Source organism: Phodopus roborovskii, unplaced genomic scaffold, assembly GCF_943737965.1.
Source record: "Phodopus roborovskii unplaced genomic scaffold, PHOROB, whole genome shotgun sequence".
NCBI classification, from domain to species: Eukaryota; Metazoa; Chordata; class Mammalia; order Rodentia; family Cricetidae; genus Phodopus; species Phodopus roborovskii.
This window is the reverse complement of record NW_026126407.1, coordinates 15,411,241-15,431,127: the sequence shown is the minus strand read 5'-3', so window position 1 is coordinate 15,431,127 and position 19,887 is coordinate 15,411,241. Positions and strand designations below refer to the sequence as shown.

At 37.1% G+C, this 19,887-nt stretch overlaps 1 protein-coding gene across 2 annotated transcripts in view; it reads right to left on the bottom strand.

Moving 5' to 3' along the window:
- Map2k4 (mitogen-activated protein kinase kinase 4) overlaps positions 1-19,887 on the bottom strand; it is a 91,693-nt gene that overhangs the window by 50,835 nt on the left and 20,971 nt on the right. For both annotated transcript variants that reach the window (XM_051180377.1, XM_051180378.1), the window contains one exon: positions 12,390-12,492. In XM_051180377.1, the coding sequence (XP_051036334.1) occupies positions 12,390-12,492 (103 nt within the window). The remainder of the gene's footprint in view (positions 1-12,389; positions 12,493-19,887) is intronic.

Here is a 19,887-nt window from a genome sequence, read left to right as displayed (position 1 = left end):
CTATTTTATAATTTTCTTTATCAAAAAATTCCTCCTTTTTTGTTGTTTATTGAGACAAGGACTCCCTATATAGTTCTGGCTGTCCACCCATTATGTAGACCAGGCTGGCCTTGAACTCACAGAGATCCACCTGCCTCTGCCTCTACCTCCCAAGTGCTGGGATTAAAGGTTTGCACCCACCTTATCTGGCCAAATTGAATACTCTTAACCTGAAGCATGCATTAATTTTTTAAAGATAATATGTTCACTCTAAATGATACGATTACTTATCTACATTAAAAGAATGTGATTTTGTTTTGTTTGTTAAGACAGGGCCTCACTATGCTATCTAGGCTAGCCTTTCTCATGGGCACAAGGGAACTCCCATTTTGGTTTTCTTAGTAGCTGGGACTATAGGTGTAAGATACATACCTGACTCAAAAACCTTCTTTTAAAAGCACAATAAAGGCAAGTCCCCAATGTTATCTAAAGGCAGCCAACCACTCAGGCATACCCCTACATTTGGCATGATGCAACAAATGCTCCAGAATAGACTGAGCACCACATAATATTTGTTAACAACGTGATAAAAATTTTTAGTCAGGTTAGGGAGATGGTTCAGTAGCTAAGTGTGCTTAATGCTCTTTCAGAGGACCTGTGTTTAGCTCCCAATACCTACATCAGGTAGTAACCACCTGTAACTTTAGTTCTAAGGGATCCAACACCCTCTTCTGGCCTCCATAGGCACCAGTACACATATGGTACACATGAACTTACTCAAGCACACATACAATATATGCACATAAATTAAGTAAAATGTACACAAGCAAATCTCTCTATAGTTGAGTCTGTCCAATAGCAGAAACCTTAACAGCAGTTTTCAAGGCCCTAGATGAAATTACTAGTACTACTAAATAAATTAATCATTCTAGGTTTCTTTGAAGCATCCTAGCAAGGGAAATTGAATGAGCAGAAATGACATTTGTCACATACTTCTCTACTAGCCTAAGAAGTGAATCCAACCAACAAGCATGTTCATATATTTAACCACCAAATATCATGACTGTTGAAATGCATTTTGAGAAAAAGGACAGAAAACCACTTTTACTGTTGAGTAGGAATAAAAATGTATTATTGTTACTTTCTGTTTATTTAAATTACAGTATCATTTACATATAGTGAAATGTCCAGATCTTAGGTTTTGGCAAATTCATACACACTTAGGTATTGCAAGATTTAACAAGAAAGAAAACCGCCACCCTAAGTGGCTCCTTGTACCATTCTTGTCAATCTCCCAAGACAAGGACTGTTCTAATCTCAACCACTACAATTGATTTCAGGGTTGTCGACTGAAATTTCAGACAGATGAACCAAATGGTGTGTAGTCTCCTTTGTGCCTGGTTTTGCCTTAGCACTTCTGTATTCACATATGATCATGTGAATCAGTAATTTTTATTGCATTATAGTAAGACACCATTTATCCATTCATCCCTCTCATCCTTTCTTGTTGTGGGTACCACAATGAATAGTTACTATGAATATTCAAATGTAAATTTTCATAAAACATTTTCACCCTGGGCAATGGTAACAAGGCTAGGCCATGTTTTAATTCATAAGAAATTATCAAGGCGTTTCCTATAATAACTGAACCCTTTTCCATTTCCTCAACAACATATGAGAATTGTAATACCATGTTTTTAAGTGTGGGCCATTCTGGCAGGTAAGCAACATCATTCTCAATTTAATCTCTCTCTTCTGATTACTAATGTTAAACATATCTTCCTTTTCCATGCATTTATTACCTATTCCTAAGCTTCTTTGTGAAATGTCCACATAAGCCTAAGAACCATTTTTAAAACAGGATCATTTGATCTGAGTAGTTCATTATATATCTGAAAGTCTTTTGTCAGGTAAATACACAGTATTTTCTCATTGCATAATGGCCCATATACTTTTCTAAGAAACTTCTGGTAAGCAGAAACATTATCTTGAGTGAAGTTCAATTTATAGTTGGTGGTGATTTACACTACTAAGTATGCTCCTCTGTGAAGTCTTTGCCTGTGCCAGATAAATATATTAGGATGTTCCCCTTTCTAAGTTGAATGGAATCTCTGTTCTACCCCTTAGGACAATGTTGTATCTCAAGCACACGGTGTGAATTAGGAATTGGGGTTCATTCTGTTATAGCTGTCATCCCAGTGTGCTCCTTCATCATAAACAGTCTATCCTTTACCTGGAACTGTACAGGCATCTTAGACAAAAACTAACAGACTGAACATATGTGCTCATGTGCTAAACTTCCATTCCATCTTATTAATTTATTTGTCTAACCACAATACCATCTTTCAACAAAGCTTTAATTATTGTACCGTCATATTAAATCTTGAAATCAAGTAATTTACATCTTTCACCTTCATTACTTTTTTTAAATTTATTTTATATAACCAAGTCCATTTAAATGAAAACAAACATTTATAGACAACATTTGGGAATTTGGGCATTGTTCTTTCCAAACTACTTCCTGCTGGTAAGGGGAGCTGTCATGGGGGATTTGAAGAAGATTCAAAAATCCTGGCTGTAGTCGTAGTCTGTAAGGCTGCTTTGTCCAGCTGTTTTGAATGTAGGATCACCTGGTACTCTGTTTCAGGTGGTCTGGCTACCTTCATTACTTTTTGTAAAAGTATTTTTCACTATTCTATAACCTTTACATTTCCACATAAATTACATAATCAAAATGGCTTTGTGTGTGTGTTATTAAAGTTGTTAAGCTATTCCTGAGTTGAATTAATAAATGAAAGTAATAAGAATGGACAGCTTAGTAATATTGTACTTTGCAATACAGTACCTCACTTACTAGCGTTTTAGGAATACCCTTTGTAATGTTTGAATATCTTTTACTATTCATCTATTTAAGGTCTCCTAGAGTTCTGCTATTTTTATTATCTCCTTTCTTCTAATTTAACACTTGAATTCACTCTTTCCTAGCTCTTCAATATTACTCATTAATCTTCTAAAGAGACTTTGTGCCTTGATTAGGCAGTGAGATACTTAGTACAATATCCTTAGGCTTCTTTTTCTGACTCTTTAGAACTTTCATTATTTCTCACATTGAGTTTGACTCATGCCCATTTGGCTGGGGAACAGAGTGATGTAGGGCCAAGATTCATGGTATATACCCAGAATCCATACATTTAGATAGTTGATGCAGGAGTTTCAAGCCAGCCTGGGCTATATACTGATTTTAAGATCGTTCTTATAACTCTCTCTTAAACTCTCTTACATCACAAAAAGAAAAGTATTCAGAGATCAGGTTTCAATGGAAGCACATAATTCCTTCAATCAAAATGCTTAATTTCAAAATCCCCTTTAACAACAACTTCTAAATATAAATGCAGTATCTTCCCTTTGCTCTTCTAACACAAGTAAACAGATGTTTTCGAGAATCAAACTCACAATGTAGAAGAAACTAGGAAAGGAGGTAGCACTAGAAAAGAAACAGCAGCTGCCTGCACCCTTGGCAGCCGGACCACCAAGTGGGTATGATGGCTACTACTCAGCCATATATTGCAAGAACCACAGTAATAGTAAAGACTGGAAGCTGAGTTTTTTTTTTTTTTTTTTATTCTACATGATAAAGAAAGACTTGAAAAGTGGCTAGAGAGTATGAAATGAGACTCTTGGACTCCCAGTAAATATCAGTTCCCATGTAGTGATCATTTTTCTCCTGACTCTGTTGACATCAGATAGGGTATCCCTTATTTAAAGCAAACTGCAATTCTAACAGTAAACTGTCATGGAAAAGATACTTCTTAAAAAAAAAAAATACCAGATGAGAAAACTGGGAGATAAGAAAGAAGTATGCCTGAAAGCTGAGTCCAAAGAATCATTTGCATCAAATGAAGCAAAGAAAATACAGGTAACACAGGTGTACTACCTGAACATGTACAGTTACCTACTTGATTCAACTTCCCTAGTGAAGCCACCAGCTTTAATAGCAGAATATACAAAGTATTATATTAAACAAGATACTTGGGAAACATCAGTAAATCAAGATTTAGGTGTATCTGGGTTTTGTGCATCTTCTGAGGATCCAACTCTACAACTGTTATTCTGACAACTTCAAATTCAGAAGATGTCATTACCAATCATCTTGCTAATTCAAATGTTATAAATAATTATGTGAAAACTGTGTCAGGTCAGGAAAATTCATTCCCTTTAGCACATTTAAGAATTAAACATAAATAACAAATCTCTTATTGCCATTTTTATACCTACAGAAAATTCAAAAGCTGCAGTTAACTCTGTCATATCAGACCCAAAGTAAGCCATGGGAATGGAAGACACTGACTTAGACTACTTAAATAAGGATATAGACCACAGTGCAGAAGTTATACAAGACGAACATTCATACTGCAGACAAAGCATAAAGAAGGAACATCTTTGGCAAGTCTCCAACCTATATTCAAAGGTTACTCTTCTTGAGCTACAAGAACAATCTCTAGCAAGACTGAAGGCTTTGGAAGCTTTTATAAGCCAACTATAGCAGGAGAATTGGCTATCTGAAGAAAATGTCAAGATAACAGAGAACCATTTCACAACACACAATGTCACTATAAGTTTTGATTTTTGTAAAAGCTTTCCCCCACTTAAGTCAAAATTATACATAAAGTAAACTTTGACCTGTAAAGTTCTTAAGCTATGAAAATGCCCTAATGGAACAAACAACATCCTGATCTTACAATGACCATTATAATAGGGGAAACAGAAGAGGTATTAGGCTGAAGAAACAGAAATGGTTTTATTACTTGATAGTTTTCCTAATTTTAGCTAAAACAGTAAAATTTGTTTATAAAAAGAACAGAATAAAAATACAGTCAAAACTGCTAGACTGTGTCAGTACTGGTCTGCCACTGGCATATGACTTGAACAAACTAGTGTCTTGACTCTCAGAGGTCTGGGAATGTAGCTTGGTGATAGAGAACTTGCTAGCTTATACAAGGCCTTTGAGCTCAGTCACCAGTATTGGGAAAAAGAGAAGAGACTCAGTCTCAAATCTGTAAAATACTGATCATTAATAGTCTGTTTCTTTATAGTTCCTTCCCTTTCTATGACGATACTTTGCTCAGAAAAGATTTTCCATAAGATGATAAACACTTATGTAATAAGAGTTGTCTAGAATTTAATATTAACTATTCAATTATCCTCAATATCCTTTCTATTGTATAACCCTTTGGCTTTAAGTTACATACCTATAACAAAAAAGAAAACATCACAATTAGTATTCTATTTCATTTGGATTCAACTGTCAAGAAAGATGTTTTAACCTTGAAAGAATGTGTATGTGTGTATTTATGCATATACATATATACATATCAGTATTTTATATGTGTGTATATATAGCTCACCATTGTAATACAGTCATCTAAGCACCTGGACATCCTATATTTGTAAAACTATTAATAAACCAAAAAGTTTAATCTTAAATATATTTTAGAAAGCATAGTTTTGTATTTTTTTCTTAGTAGGTGTGACATTTTTGAAGTTGTGTTTCTGTGTTTTTACATCTAAAATGACAGCATAACACTTAATTTTATACATCCCCTCCTATTTATTTTTAGTAAAGCCTATATTAAGTAGTTAAGACTTTATCCAAAGAGAACTGATGGTATACATAAAAATACTGCTTGTATCCACATTGAATATAAGAGAAATAAATTTAAAACTGAAGATTATGGATACAGCACAAACATGAGGCTGAAAACAGCCTCAGAACAATTGGATGTGTTACTGCCTGTGGGACTAAGCATGGTCCTATTGATCTCATTGTTAGTCTGGATTTTTTGGGGGGGGGTTGTTTTTGTTGTTGTTGTTGTTTTTTAATGAAAAAAAAATCCTCTAACAAGATGATTCTGAGTATTCTATAATGTTAAAAACATGTCTGGCAACCTAGTTTCCTGTTCATTAAAGCCTCTTGCATGTTGCAGCAATTGGACTGGACATTGAGTTCTTGGGGGTACTGACCGAAACTGGGAGACTCCTCATTCTGAGGGTCTTAGAAGTGAAAATCATTCTAATTTTCTATTTTTAATATAATTTTTTCAGGAATGGTGTGTGTGTGTGTATGTGTTTGTATGTGTGTGTGAGCGCGTGCATGTGAGAGAGAGAGAGAGAGAGGTATTTAAGGTGTTGTAAGGTGTACAAATGGCGCCCACGTGGCTAGTAAGAACTTCCACTTAAAATTTAACAAAAGGTTAAAAATGGATTTTAGAAACAAAAGAACAGAGATAAGCAAGGTTTCTTGGTAGCAGCATTTTTCTCAGTTGAACTCTGCTTTGCTAGAGACAAGCAGATATTCGCGCGGCTCCTTTAAGGGAAGATTACTTACTTTGAATAAGCGGCAAAAAAACGCACAGCTTTTAAATAACTCTGCTAACAATTTATTGGTGTGTATGAGAGATGAAAATGGCAGTGACCACATCTCCAAGCCGGCAGCATGCGGCTGGATGGCAGCGTTGACTAGGGCAGTGAGCACAGCTTTCCGTGCTGGCGGTAAATTACCCGCCACCATCTTTGGTAAACCGCGGCTGACACAGCTATGACTTTCATTTTAGCAATGTTGTTGTTTACCAGATAAAAGTCTTGTGGCCAGACGAAGATAAAGATTTACAGTAAAGACAGATTCATATTAAGAAAAACCTCTAAAGGTTTACAATGTGTTTTAAAATATACGTAGACATGAAAAAAAAATGGTTTTAAAGAGACAAAGAGGAACTGGGTGTTGTAGCACACGCCTTTAATCCCAGCACTCAAGAGACAGAAGCAAGCAGATCTCTGTGATTTGCAAAGTAAACCTGGTATGCAGAGTAAATTCCAGGACAGATAAGAGTTACACAGTGAAACCCTATGTCAAAAAATAAAAAAAAATAAAAAATTAAAATAAACAGAGTAATAATAAAGCCACGTAAAGATGAAAAGCTCAGAGAGAATCTGGTTACTGTATGCTATTGTGTTGTCTCTGCATTGTTTGACTGCTGAGAAAATAACAACAACTGATAAGGAAATGCTGCTGGATTAATTCAATTTATATATTTTAAAAATGCTTTGACTCCAACATTTAAGTTCAAGGACAAGTTACTGGGGAAAAGGATTTCTATTTTTGTTTCCACAGAAAATGAAAAGCTGTGGATTCTTTCCGACTAATGTGGTTTGATCAAGCCAGGGCCCCTGAAACAGAGTTCCTGGCGATCCAACATTCAAAACAGCTTGGACAAAGCATCCTCGAAGACTACAGCCAAGATACTTCTTAGGATCCCCATGACAGCGCCCCCTATCAGCAGGAAGTAGTTTGGAAAGAACGACGCCCAAATTCCCAAATATTGTTTATGTTTGTTTTCATTTAAATGGACTTGGTTATAAATGGGTAATGATCACAGCCAATTCTTTTTAAAGGTAAAAAGGGGATTATGGTATAGATATGAATACTTTGTTTTGGAATGGATTTTCATTTATTGATACAATTTAAGGTCAATGTTGTGATATGTATATTTCTCTTCTTGCTTATGTATTGTGTTTATATAGCTCATTTAAAAATGTAACGTATAATTTAGTACAGATTTTACATAGTTACCTATAATAGTCAAAACTTATAGCTAAGTTAGTTAGGTTTTCTAGATATACAGAGATGTATTTGAGATAGATAGGCATTCTTCAAACCTTTCAAAGACCTACAGAATATGGCATTTAAAATGGTTTAGGGTTTTTCTTGACAGTGAGACATAACTGCCCCTGGCAACGCCACCTGGGTCAGAAAGGAAGATGGACATAGAAGAAACGTGTTATGGAGTTTGCTTCCAATATGGCAAGACTAGCCATTTGGACAAGATACTGCTCTTGTCTGGACTGTTTGACTTTATGCTGTATAAACTGGACATGCAGGACCCACAGGAAAGTGACTTCTGATTCAAGATGGACATTGCTACAGAGATCCTGCTTCATGGAAGAGTCTGCGAGACAGTATGCAGGACACAGACAAAAGTGACTGACAAACTGCCAATACAAGAAGACAGTTTAAAGTTTCCCACGTTGCTGAAGAGTCTGCCTGACACACTATGGCCTATGGGCTGAAGATGGAAGATTACAGAAGAACTTCAGGTGGCCAGGCAATGAGTTGTCTCTGTCATTTCTAGAGCTTATATATTATCCTTCTGTGGTCTTTGAAGGAGTTGAAGACAGATAGTTATGGTTATAGTTTTCATTAGTTAGGATTAAAGATAAGTTACTTAGACTTTAGACACACAAAGATAGAATAGATGATGAAATATTTTCTTCAAATCTTGCTAAATATTAATGGACTAAATATTGTTAACTGTGATTCTTATTTGATAACTGTTATGTGATATATTTTGCTATGTTAAGGTTAAAACCCTTCTTTTTATTTAAACAGAAAAGAGGAGATGATGGGAGATGCCATTATGTATATACGTTTCTCATACTGGTTAATAATAAAGCACTGTTGGCCAATAGGAAAGGAAGATAGGAGGGACTAGGAGACAAGGAGGAAATAGGAAGTAGTAAGGAGGAGTCAAGATGGAGAGTCTGAAGAAAACAGTATGCCGCTGGCTCCCCGGTAAGAGAAATACATAGATCAGCAGAAATGGGTTAATAATTAAAGGCAGGGCTAGCCGATAAGAAACAAGTAACCGGGCCATCATTATTGTATCAAATACAGAGTCTCTGTGTGTTATTTGGGGCTGGTGGCGTGGCGGCGGGACATGACTAGCGGTGGCGGGCAGAAAAAACCATACTTGTTACAAGGTGTTTTCTTGATTTGGACCTAATCAATTAAGAATCTTCTCAATCTAACTGATCTGTAAAGTTTCGTCTATAGATTCTGACCTGTTTCATTTTTTATTTGAACTATTACAAGAGTCTCTTAGTTAATTTTGTACATATTGTTTATTACCTTATGTATATATAGTAAGTCACAGAGCTAACTAGCATTGTCATCCAATTACCATAGCTTCCAAATTCAGAAATTTAAAGTTACTTTCTATAATATCTACTAAAATAAAAGCAAAACTTGTTACCAAAAAAAAAAAAAAAGAAGAAGAAGAAGAAAAAGAAGAAATAGTAACAATACTAGGAAGATCAAAGCAATAGAGTAAGCAGTAACTGAATCAGCAACGCAGGAAAAAAAAAAAAAACTGAAATGAAGAACTGCCTACAACAGAGGATTCAAGAGAGCAGACAGACAGGCACACAGACAGACAGAAGAAGGAAGGAATGTTGGTTGGTTTTCACTATAGAATATCAAACACAAGACGCATCAGTGAGGATGCAGGATAGATAGGGTCAATCCCAGAAGCTATTTAAACCCACAGGACATAAGAAGTCACAGAGCCTTAATGATGTCAAGCAAACATGACCCCTCTTTGCTTCAGCAGTGACATAAGGCTGTTTACTCTGGAGTGACTGTACCAAAGGCACAATTATAGGGAAGAAACACAGTAAAGGTCTGTAACATAGATTAAATCTTACATTTTTGCCTAGTTTGAATCCCAAAGTGCAGCAAGCAGCCTCATATATAAACCTTCCCTCCACAAAAAAAAATCTACTCTCTGCCTATTAAAGGGGGAGAAAGGGACAAAGAAAGACTAGGCTGTTTGGAGAATGCAGACAGAGCCCTTTCCCACCTACACCCACATAAAAATCTCCTTGTCTTTCAGCCTGTCGACTCTGTACACAAAGTGAAGAAAGCACTTCCACAGAACTCATTCTCCCTGCCCTCCCACCAAACTCTTCACCTTTCCCAGTCTCTCCCTCATAATGAACACTGGTATTCTAAGTCAGGCTTGGAATGCACACCACAATCAAGCCAGAGATAACGCTGAGTACAAGCCACACTTAGTTTCCACCTAAAGCTCATATGGACAGAAAAGGTTAAAGGCAAGAGTTTGCCAGGTACACTGCCCCACATCTATAATCTTAGCACTCAGAAAATTGAAGCCGGAGGGATGCTGTCAGTTAGGTCAGTGTGAACCTATAAAAAAGATCAAAGTTTCTATACTTTTCCCAACAGTAAGTGATCTATCTTTTCAGAGAAGCTTCAATGAAGAAGAGTGTTTTAGAATTCAGGGTCCTGATAATTAACATAGCACTTTGTTCTAATATGTGGAATCTAATATGGAATCTTTGTTCTAATATGTCAAGCAAAGGTAAATGAGGCCTTGGACTCAAAAAATGTCCTGAATTTAAATTGTAGCTCCCAGTGCTTAAGCCCCAAACATATCAGGACTCATTTATTTTCAGGTTAATCTAACTATATAGTGTGCAGGGGTTGGGGGAAGCGTGTGTGTGTGTGTGTGTGTGTGTGTGTGTGTGTGTGTGTACATGGGAGGGTGGGGGTGGGGGGGTATTTCAACTGCATGTATGCTTGTGCACCCAGTATCACAAAGGCGAGAAGAGGGTATCAGATTCCAGGGAACTGGAGTTACAGATGATTTTAAACACCATGTGGATGGTGGGAATGAAGTCTGATTTCTCTTATCAGATGAGCCATCGCTTAGGCCCATTTCCAAGTTAACTTTTAAACTTCTTTTTTCTTGTTGAATAACTGCAGTGTGTTATACAACAGCTGTCCTATGCATTCTTTACACAATTTTGTTCAGAATGATAAAGTCATAGAATTTAGCAATAGAGTATCTAGTTCTTTTCAAGTTTACATGCTGAATATGATTTTAGCACAAGCCTGATGCAAATAGTCCTGGGGTGTAAGGAAGACAGTGTGTCTGCCATAATGCAAATATGACAGAAATAATAAATAGAAATGGGTCATACATTTTCCTTTAATCTATTTTCCTTTACACTCTTTGGTTTATACAACTTAATTTTTCGGGACTGGAAAGATGGCTCAGTGGTTGAGAGCACATACTGCTCTTAGAGAGGACCCAGGTTCAGTTCTCAACACCTATGTCAGCAGACAATTTTCATTTTAGGAGCTAAAAAAAGAAGAAAAAAAAAAACAAAAGAAAACAAAAAACAGCTGTTAAATGTAGAAAGGTCTCTATTATATAACTAATTTCTCACATGCTAGAAATATTTATAGTTTTAATTGATGTTAATTAAAGCCTGGTACTTCCTAGTGAGATGATTTCTTTATCCTCCAAGGACTAAAATGGGAAGGGGAAAGGAAAAGGAGACTGGAGGTAGCTTATACTGCAAGCATGTGACTAACTGGTAACCACAGCAATAAAGTAAACTATGTTTGGGGGGTGCACTTTGGACTTGTTTTCACTAAACAGTAGAAAGTGTGAAAGGAACATTGCTTGGTGCTGGAGCTTTGACTGGTTAGGTACTGGGTTTCCTTACTTAATATAAGCCCTGCTTGATGTTTCCAAAGAAAAAGACTAGGACTCAACTAAGTTCTTAAGAGAAACTTAACCATGAGTACATAGCTTTCCCAGAAAGATAAGCTATCCTTCATTCTAAGGTTACTGGTGAAACCCTTAATACATATAGAGTCCTCACTTGTAGACATTACTATTGCAAAAATAAAGTATTTTAGTCACCCTTGCTAAAGCACACTGCACCCACTTGTTACTGTTTGCAAACACAAGGTGTGTCTAACTTCATAAGCGAACCAATAACTGTACCTCTCTGAGAAGACTAGATACATCTGAAGTCCAATAAAGCCTGAATCCAGACATTAATAAACTATTTTTTAAACATAAAGTACTCCATTGCCAGCTTTTTAACTATAACTTTCACCACCTGTCTGTGTCTCAATACTAGGACTAGATGAAAATGCAAATGAATTAATGTAAATCCTCTGGCTGTCATGCTATTTAATACAGTATTTAATACACCATATCACTTAGATTGAAGGTTTTGGTAAATTATTATTTCTGATGTTATTAGTTAAAAATCAACTAACATGTTCCCAGTATTTTCAGTAAGATACACTATCATTTCTATCTTTTTAAAATATTAACTAATAAAAGATAACACCAAAATCTATATACTAACTTAACCCAACTTTGATTTATCACATCAGCATTCTAGAAACAAGAATCAATGTTTTCACTAAGTGAATAGTGAGGACTGATATAGCTGCTTGCCTAGATACAACCTGCACTGTAACTGAAAGCCCCAAGTTTATTAAGAGATATTTAGAGAGGGATAAGTGAACCTGTGTCTTTGACAGTATTTTCCAAAGTAAACTTTTAAAAAAGGAAACTGTGTTCATCAACTTAAGAATACAGAATCGGTAACTTTAACTTTCTATTTAAATTCAAAGAGTAACATTCAAATTATTGTTAAAAAAAAAAAAAACAACCAGAAACAGCAGCCTCTTGCTTTGCATAAAGTGCAGCAGAGGGAAAGTTCTGCCCTTAGTCCCTGAGAATACTCACATGTGTGGGTTCTGGACTCCTGTAGTGTTAGGATGGAGAGTAAACCGTGCAGTTGATTTGACAGGTGGATTGGCAAAATTCAACTTCAGTGCTTTGCGTTTACCTGAGAAATAACAAACATAAAGTAAAGTTTCAAATACTAACCATAAATACATGCAATTTTTGTGGATTAAATTTAATAATTTTTAAACATTCAAGTATTATAAAAGCAGGTATTTCTTTGAAGGCATGAGAAATTCAGTGAAAGGCAGAGAAACTTGCTTTAATAAATCAGTCAATATAGAACAATATTTTAAAAGCAACAAGTATCTCCCTTTGAAAAGAAAGTAAACAAAAGTTATCATATGCCCACTCCCATAAATCACTCTGTGCTGCAGGGCATCAGACGATGCTTGGTGCTTCCAATTGAGAGTCCAGAAGCCTAATACTTGCCAGGGAAAGTACCAGCCTCAATAATTACGTCCTTGAAGCAATTTCTTTGGGCTTAAAAGCAGGGAAGTATTCAATTTTTTAACATTGTCCATTATAAAAAGGCAGAAAATTCAGAGAAAACAGGTTTTTGAAATGTTAAACAAATGTGTAATACATAGCATTTAAAAAAAAAAAAGTGTAATCACTTATCACTCTAATTACCCCCAAAATAACGATTTGTTGCTTTCTGTTACAATCTATTTCCCTAAGCATAGTCACATGCTTTATCTCAAAATTTTACTCAGGCCATGGTACTGCTTCAATGTGCTTTTCCTTGCTAGCCATATTTCTGTCTGGGCCAATAAAACACAAAGAATCACTTTAGGGATTCTACATATATTCTATAACAGATGCAAGTTTTCACTCATTCTAGTTTAATGTTTATTGTAGGGATACTTTCTCCAGCCTTCCTGTTTCCAAAGTGTTTTATACAGATGTCTAGCTACTCAGTTGATCTCTACAATCAATTTTCCCACCTGTACATGCTAAAGGTTTACAAGACCGCACCAGATGTGCTTGGGGAGTGGAGCAACCGGTAACAGGCTGAGAGAATACAGCTCTTGGGCAGTCCTAAGAGCAGAGGGATGGACCTTTCCAGAAGATAAGGAAGACACTGGGCATAGCTGCTTCAGAAATGAGGACACTACAGGAGTTTTCCAGGTATCAAAATTTTACTTTCAAACCACTTTCATCTGATTCAACTAGGAAGATTCAAACTACATGAAAAGATGCTCTGTGAACAAAAACATCATATTTAATTTCAAAAGTATATATTACTAGGCGGTTGAGGAACAAAACATTTTTTGTTGTTTAGTTTTGATACAAGGTTTCTCATAGCCCACCTGGCCTCAAAATCACCATGTAGCTGAATAATGAGTTTGATGTGTTAATTTTCCCTGTCTCCACCTCCTGAGTGTATTAGGATTATAGGCATGCATTATCACACCTAGTTTAAAACTTTTAAAATTAAAACCAAAACTAGGAAAAACCATTTGGATAAAGCAGCTGACTAAAGAATAGGGAAAGATTTTACCATCTGATAGAGGACTAATATCCAAAATATATAAAGAACACAATAAACTGAACATCAAGAAAACATAATTCCATTAAAAATGGAGTAGAGATCTAAACAGAATTCTCAAATGAAGAAACTCAAATGGATGAGAGCACTTAAAAAAAATGTTCAACATCCTTAGTCATCAGAGAAATGCAAATCAAAACTATGGGATTTCATTATATTAATGAGAATGGCCAAAGTCAATAAAATAAAAGACAACTCATGCTAGTAAGGATATACAGTAAGGAACTCCCATTGCTGAAGGGAGTGTACAGTCACTACGGAAATCGGTTTGGTGGTTCTTCAGAAAGATGGCACTCAATTTATCTCAATTTCCAGCCATACCACCCTCAAGCATATACTTACAGGATGCTTAATCCTATAAAGACACTAGTTCAATCATGTACATTGCTGCTCTATTCATAATAACCAGAAACTGGAAAGAAACCAGACGTATGATGAAGGATAAATGGATAAAAGAAAATGTGGTACATTTACACAATGGAATATTACTCAGCCATAAAAAAAAAAAAAACATAAAATTTGCAGGTAAATGGATGAAACCAGGAAAAAAACCTGAAAGACAAAAAGACCCAGAAAGACAAAAAGACAAATATGATGTGTATTCACTTATATGTGGATGTTAGCTGTTAAGTCATTGATAAGGAAGCTACAATCCAACCACAGAGGCTAGGAAGAGAGTAAGGGACTTGGGATGGCAATAGATCTCCCTAGGATAAACAGGATAGATAATTATGGATGGATGAGAAAGAGGGAAGACTGGATTGGGAGATCAAATAGGTAGGGAGACAGAAAAAGGGGAACAAAAAAGGGAATGTGGGGAGGAATTAAAACTGAGGGCCATGGAAACCTAATACAGTAGAAGCTTCCTATAATATATATGTGTGTGAAAGCAATCTAAATGAAATGACTATATAATGGGGGAGAGACAGCCCCAACTGAACACCTCTCAAAGCCAAAACAAAGCTTCCATTACTGAGGGAGGGTCTCAACAAATCAAGTTCTTGGACAAAGGGATCCCCATGGGAACCCTCAAACAACCCAGACTATTGTCAATGCTGTTTGTCGCTCTCCACAAACTGACAGACTCTATGGATGAAGACAACACCTACACAACTCATTAAACTCAGAGAAGTCAAGCTGGCATTTACCGAGAGCCTTCATCCCTATTCGTGGTACTGGAAGGTATTCTTCATGCTGCCCAAGGAGAAAGGTAAATACCAACCCAGCTACAAACCCCACAATCCACAAGAGTGCCATGCCTGCAACAGATGCTGGTGCAATAGCAGCACAAAGCTGGTGGGAGTAACCAACCAATACCCGCTTTTAGTTAAGGCCCACTCCATGAGCTAGAACCCATACCCAACACTACTTGGGTAGCCAAGAACCTGAGACTAGATAGACCAGGAACCCAGGAGACAAAATACCACTGTTCTTCTAAAGGAATACAGCAATAAAATGACTCCTAATGACATTCTGATATACTCAGATCTCTGCCTGGGTCAGCAATCATCTGATAAGCGTCCTTCTGCAACAGATCAGAACAAACGCAGAGACCTTCAGCCAGACAATATGCAGAGAATGAGAGACCTTGGAACACTGAGCCCTAAAAGGGAGGTCTCCATCAAGTTCCTTCTCTCGAGGCTCAGGGGACTCTGTGGAAGAGGGGACAGAAAGAGTGTAAGAGCCAAGGACACCAAGGAATCAAGGCCTTCTCATCACAACAGGGCTGGCACACATATGAACTCACAGAGACTGTGACAATATTCACAGGGCCTGCAGGGGTCTACACCAGATGGGGTCCTAGAGCTGCAAGGAGAGATTAATTCCAATTGATAACTACTTGCAAATGAAAAGTTAGTTTTCTCAGATGGAGTCTCACTGGGGAAACTACTCTTATGGGTAGGCCCCATGCCCAGCAGTAGATGGCTAACACAAAATGAACTCAAAGGCATCTTTGGAGGTTGTCTCATAGTGTTATATCAGGGAGGGTTCTATTTCTTTTTTGTTTTTTGGGGGTATTTTTTTTTTCTAATTTTACAGGTCCTTTGTGTATATATTAGAGTTTCTAGTTCGGGGTTTTTAAGAGTTCATCAACATTTGTGTCTCTGCACCTATATGTGTTTCTTGTACTGTTTCTTTGGCTCTTTTTCTTGTTTGTTTTGTCATAGCCTAATTTGTTTGTTTTTGTATTATCATTGTATTGTATAGTATTGTATTATTATTCCTTAGACACCTGTTTGTTTTCTAAGGAGAGACACAAAGGCAGTGGATCTGGATGGGAGGGGAGATGGAGAGAAACTGCAAGGAGTAGGGAGAAGAGAAACCACAATCAAGAAATATTTCATCGAAAAAAATATTCTCAATAAAATAAAAAATTAAATAAAATCATTTTAACTGCTTCTTTGGATTTGTGGGATAAGGAGGGAGACAATGACAGAGTAACCCAGCCAAACAGAGCCTGCTAATATACACCAGGCTAGCCTCAAACTAACAACTCATCTCCTGCTTCTGCCTTTCATGTGCTGGGATTACAGGTGTCACCACCACATGTGGCACAGCAATGTGATCTTTAACATTTAAAAGCAAAACAAGAAGCAAACGTGTTGAGTATGGTGGTTCATGCCAGCACACAGGAAGCCATGGCAGGAGAATTACCGCAGGTGTGAGGCCCAGCTGGTCAACACAAGCAGATTCCAGGTTGCCACGGCTATACTGTGAGTCTCCTTCTCAAGCAAAACAAAACGAATTTGACAAAGAACATTAATATCAACAAGAAGAACTGTGTGAAATGCTAACACCAGAAACATTCAAGATGTTTTATTTGTTAAAGTGGCCCAGTCTAGAGGATTTGTGTTAAGTACAAGCTTGGCTAAAAGAACATACTGATCAGAGTGACTGGGCGAAAGAATCATGAACAGCAAATAGCTTTTTAAAAGCAAACTGACAGAATTCAGCCATATAAACCCATTTTTTAATGAAATGTTCCTTTCTTCTTGAAAATCTGTCCTTGTGATTCTCAAAGGCAAGGGATTTGCCTTGATGGGACTCACTGTTTTGATTCTAAACTGTTCCTTCTACTTGGTCTTCTGTGAATGCGATTGTTGCTCACACCACCCTCTCACCACTGAACTGTGGAGTCTAGATCCACAAATACAAATTACTGAGCCAGGATGGACAACACACTGAGTCTCAACACTAACTGACTGAAGTGATTCTGATGATTGTCTGTGTTGATGCTGTGATGTGAAAAAACTCTGCGGATGGTTGAAGTAATATAAATGTATTTTGCACATAAGCTATATATAACTAACTTAGGACCAGAGTGCAGTGGGCCGAATGGTGACTCCCAAAGAGTTCAAGTTCTAACCCCTGGAACCTATGAATATTACATTATATAGCAGGGATAGCAAGAAGACTAAAGATGAGCAAGCACGTATCTTAGTGAGCTGAAACCCAACAAAGTCACCAAGTCAAAAGCTGAATATCATTTGTCACATGCTTTGCTTAAAAACAACTCTTCCTCTTCCCTCACTCATCAGTAGGGATGAAGTGATGGCTCTGAGGTTAAGAGCACTGGCTACTCTTCCAGAGGTCCTGAGTTCAATCCCCAGCAACCACATGGTGGCTCACAACCATCTGTAATGAGATCTAGTTCTGCAGGCACACATGCAGGCAGAGCACTGTATAATAAATAAATAAATAAATCTTTTTAAAAATAACTAACACAAATCATGTATGACATCTCTTCATGAAGAAAAACTGACAAAAGATGCAGACTAAACATGAGTCAAAGATAGAACAAAGAATTGTTATGAAAGCAAAACACTAAACAATTTTCTCAATTTGTGGGTGAGGGGCCAGTAACAGGCAAACTCTGGGAATACGGAAGCATGTTGCTACAACGAATACTCAATTGAACTATGGTCTTAATGATGTTTAAAGCACACAGAAAAGAGGAATTTTCTTTCAGCAATGTATTTTAACAAAAATCAAATTGGAAGAGAGGGGCTTTAAAGGCAATTGACTTCAAAAACAAATTACATAATTTAACACAATATGACTTACATAAGTTAGATTTAAACATGTTCTAAACTCAATCTTGCAAATAAGTATATATGCCAACCATATATATATATATATATATATATATATATATATATATATTATGAAAGAACTGTAAGTCTCCAGTCCCTCCAGATACAAACATCTCGACTACAAAAAGACTATCCTGCCAGCTCTCATGCAGACACCCTAACCCTGCATATGATTAGCTGATGATGAATATGAAACTAAACAGTTCTGAGGATGAAAAGGAAGAACCCAGGCAGGTGAGACTAAGGCAAGGGAGGAAAGGATGGCCTTTCAGACCGGAGATGATCCTTCCAAACAGCCATAGCTTTTCCTTCAGAGCATCCTCTTCCCTCACCCATCAATGCTGACTCCTCCCTTTCTCAAGTGCCCCAAAAGATCCAGGGTATCAAACACTGTTGCTATGCATGCAGGTATTTCCTGTTGATAGGTTGGTATTGAAGGTGGAACCTGAGGCTTCCTGCACACTAAGCACCCACTCTAACACTAAACTATATACTCAGTTATTTGTAATTACTAAAAATACAAACACACATAACACTACTATGTATTTTTTGAGAGAGAGAGAGCCTGAAGTAATGTTTCACTACCAGAAAAGAACTTGTGTTATAAAAAGGCTATGGAAGGCTGGAGAGATGGCTCAGGAGTTAAGAGTATGGGCTGCTCTTGCAGAGGACTTGGGTTCAATTCCCAGCACCCATATGGCAGCTCACAACTATCTGTAACTACACTTCTGAGGGATCCAACATCCTCACACAGACTGTCATGATGAAGTACTTGCCATCCCAAATGCAAGGGGTCAAGTTATCACAGACTAAACCATCTGAAACCACGAGTCAAAATGAATTTTTTCCTCCCTTACTTCTGTTTCTTTCTGGTCATAGCAATAAGAAAATTAAAACATTATTCCCATCATAAATAAAGAGATCCTAGTGTCAATATTAGCAAAATAATGCAGTGGTAGACATGCTCTTCAAATGCCCAATCAATCTGCCACTATCTGAGGAATGAGTACTTTTCTGACCACAAGCATGTCATCTGCCTGGAGAGCAAAAATTCATTTTCTTCTTACTTGTCTTAGCACTTGTTATGTCAGATACATTAACCTTCAACACACTGTCACTATGACTATAAACTGATCCAAGTTCCAAAAGGCAGCATGTAGCAAACATTTAAAAGTATCTTTAACTAACTGATAATTCCATTTCTACAAATTATGTGAAGGATATTAAAAAGTATACAAAGACAATGCTCAAAGCATTGATGACTTATGCTACATTACTTATAAAAACTGTGGCACATCCATAACTAACTATTTATTACATTACTGTCAAGAAAAACTCCATTTGAAAAAATGACTACAGCCAACTGTAAGAATGGAAAAATACAGCCCAACTCTCCAATGACCCCCAGGAAGCTAGAAGTTTAAACCTTAAATTCCAGACCATATCCTCAGCCAATAAATAGGCAAAAAGTCACATTCTTTGCGGTTTACGGCAGGACCTGTAAGTTCGTGAGCTTTTTCACCCCACCCAGGACCCGCGGGAATACAAACCTCTGGGGCTATAGGAAACTGATTGGTCTATAAAGTGCAGGCTTGGATGGTTTAAATTGATTGGTCTGCACCGCACGGGCTCTGGATGCTATGAGGTGATTGGTTTAAGATGTTCGGGCTTTGTTGTAATCCTATAAAAGCTATCTTACTTCCGCCCTCGTAGTCCTTAGCTCTCTGCCTCTGCATGGCACTTGACTGTGGACCCCAGTGCACTTGGAATATAAAAGACCTCATGCTTTTACATCAAGACCGCTTCTCGTGAGTGATTTGGGGGGAGGGGCACCTTTCCTGAGTCGGGGCAT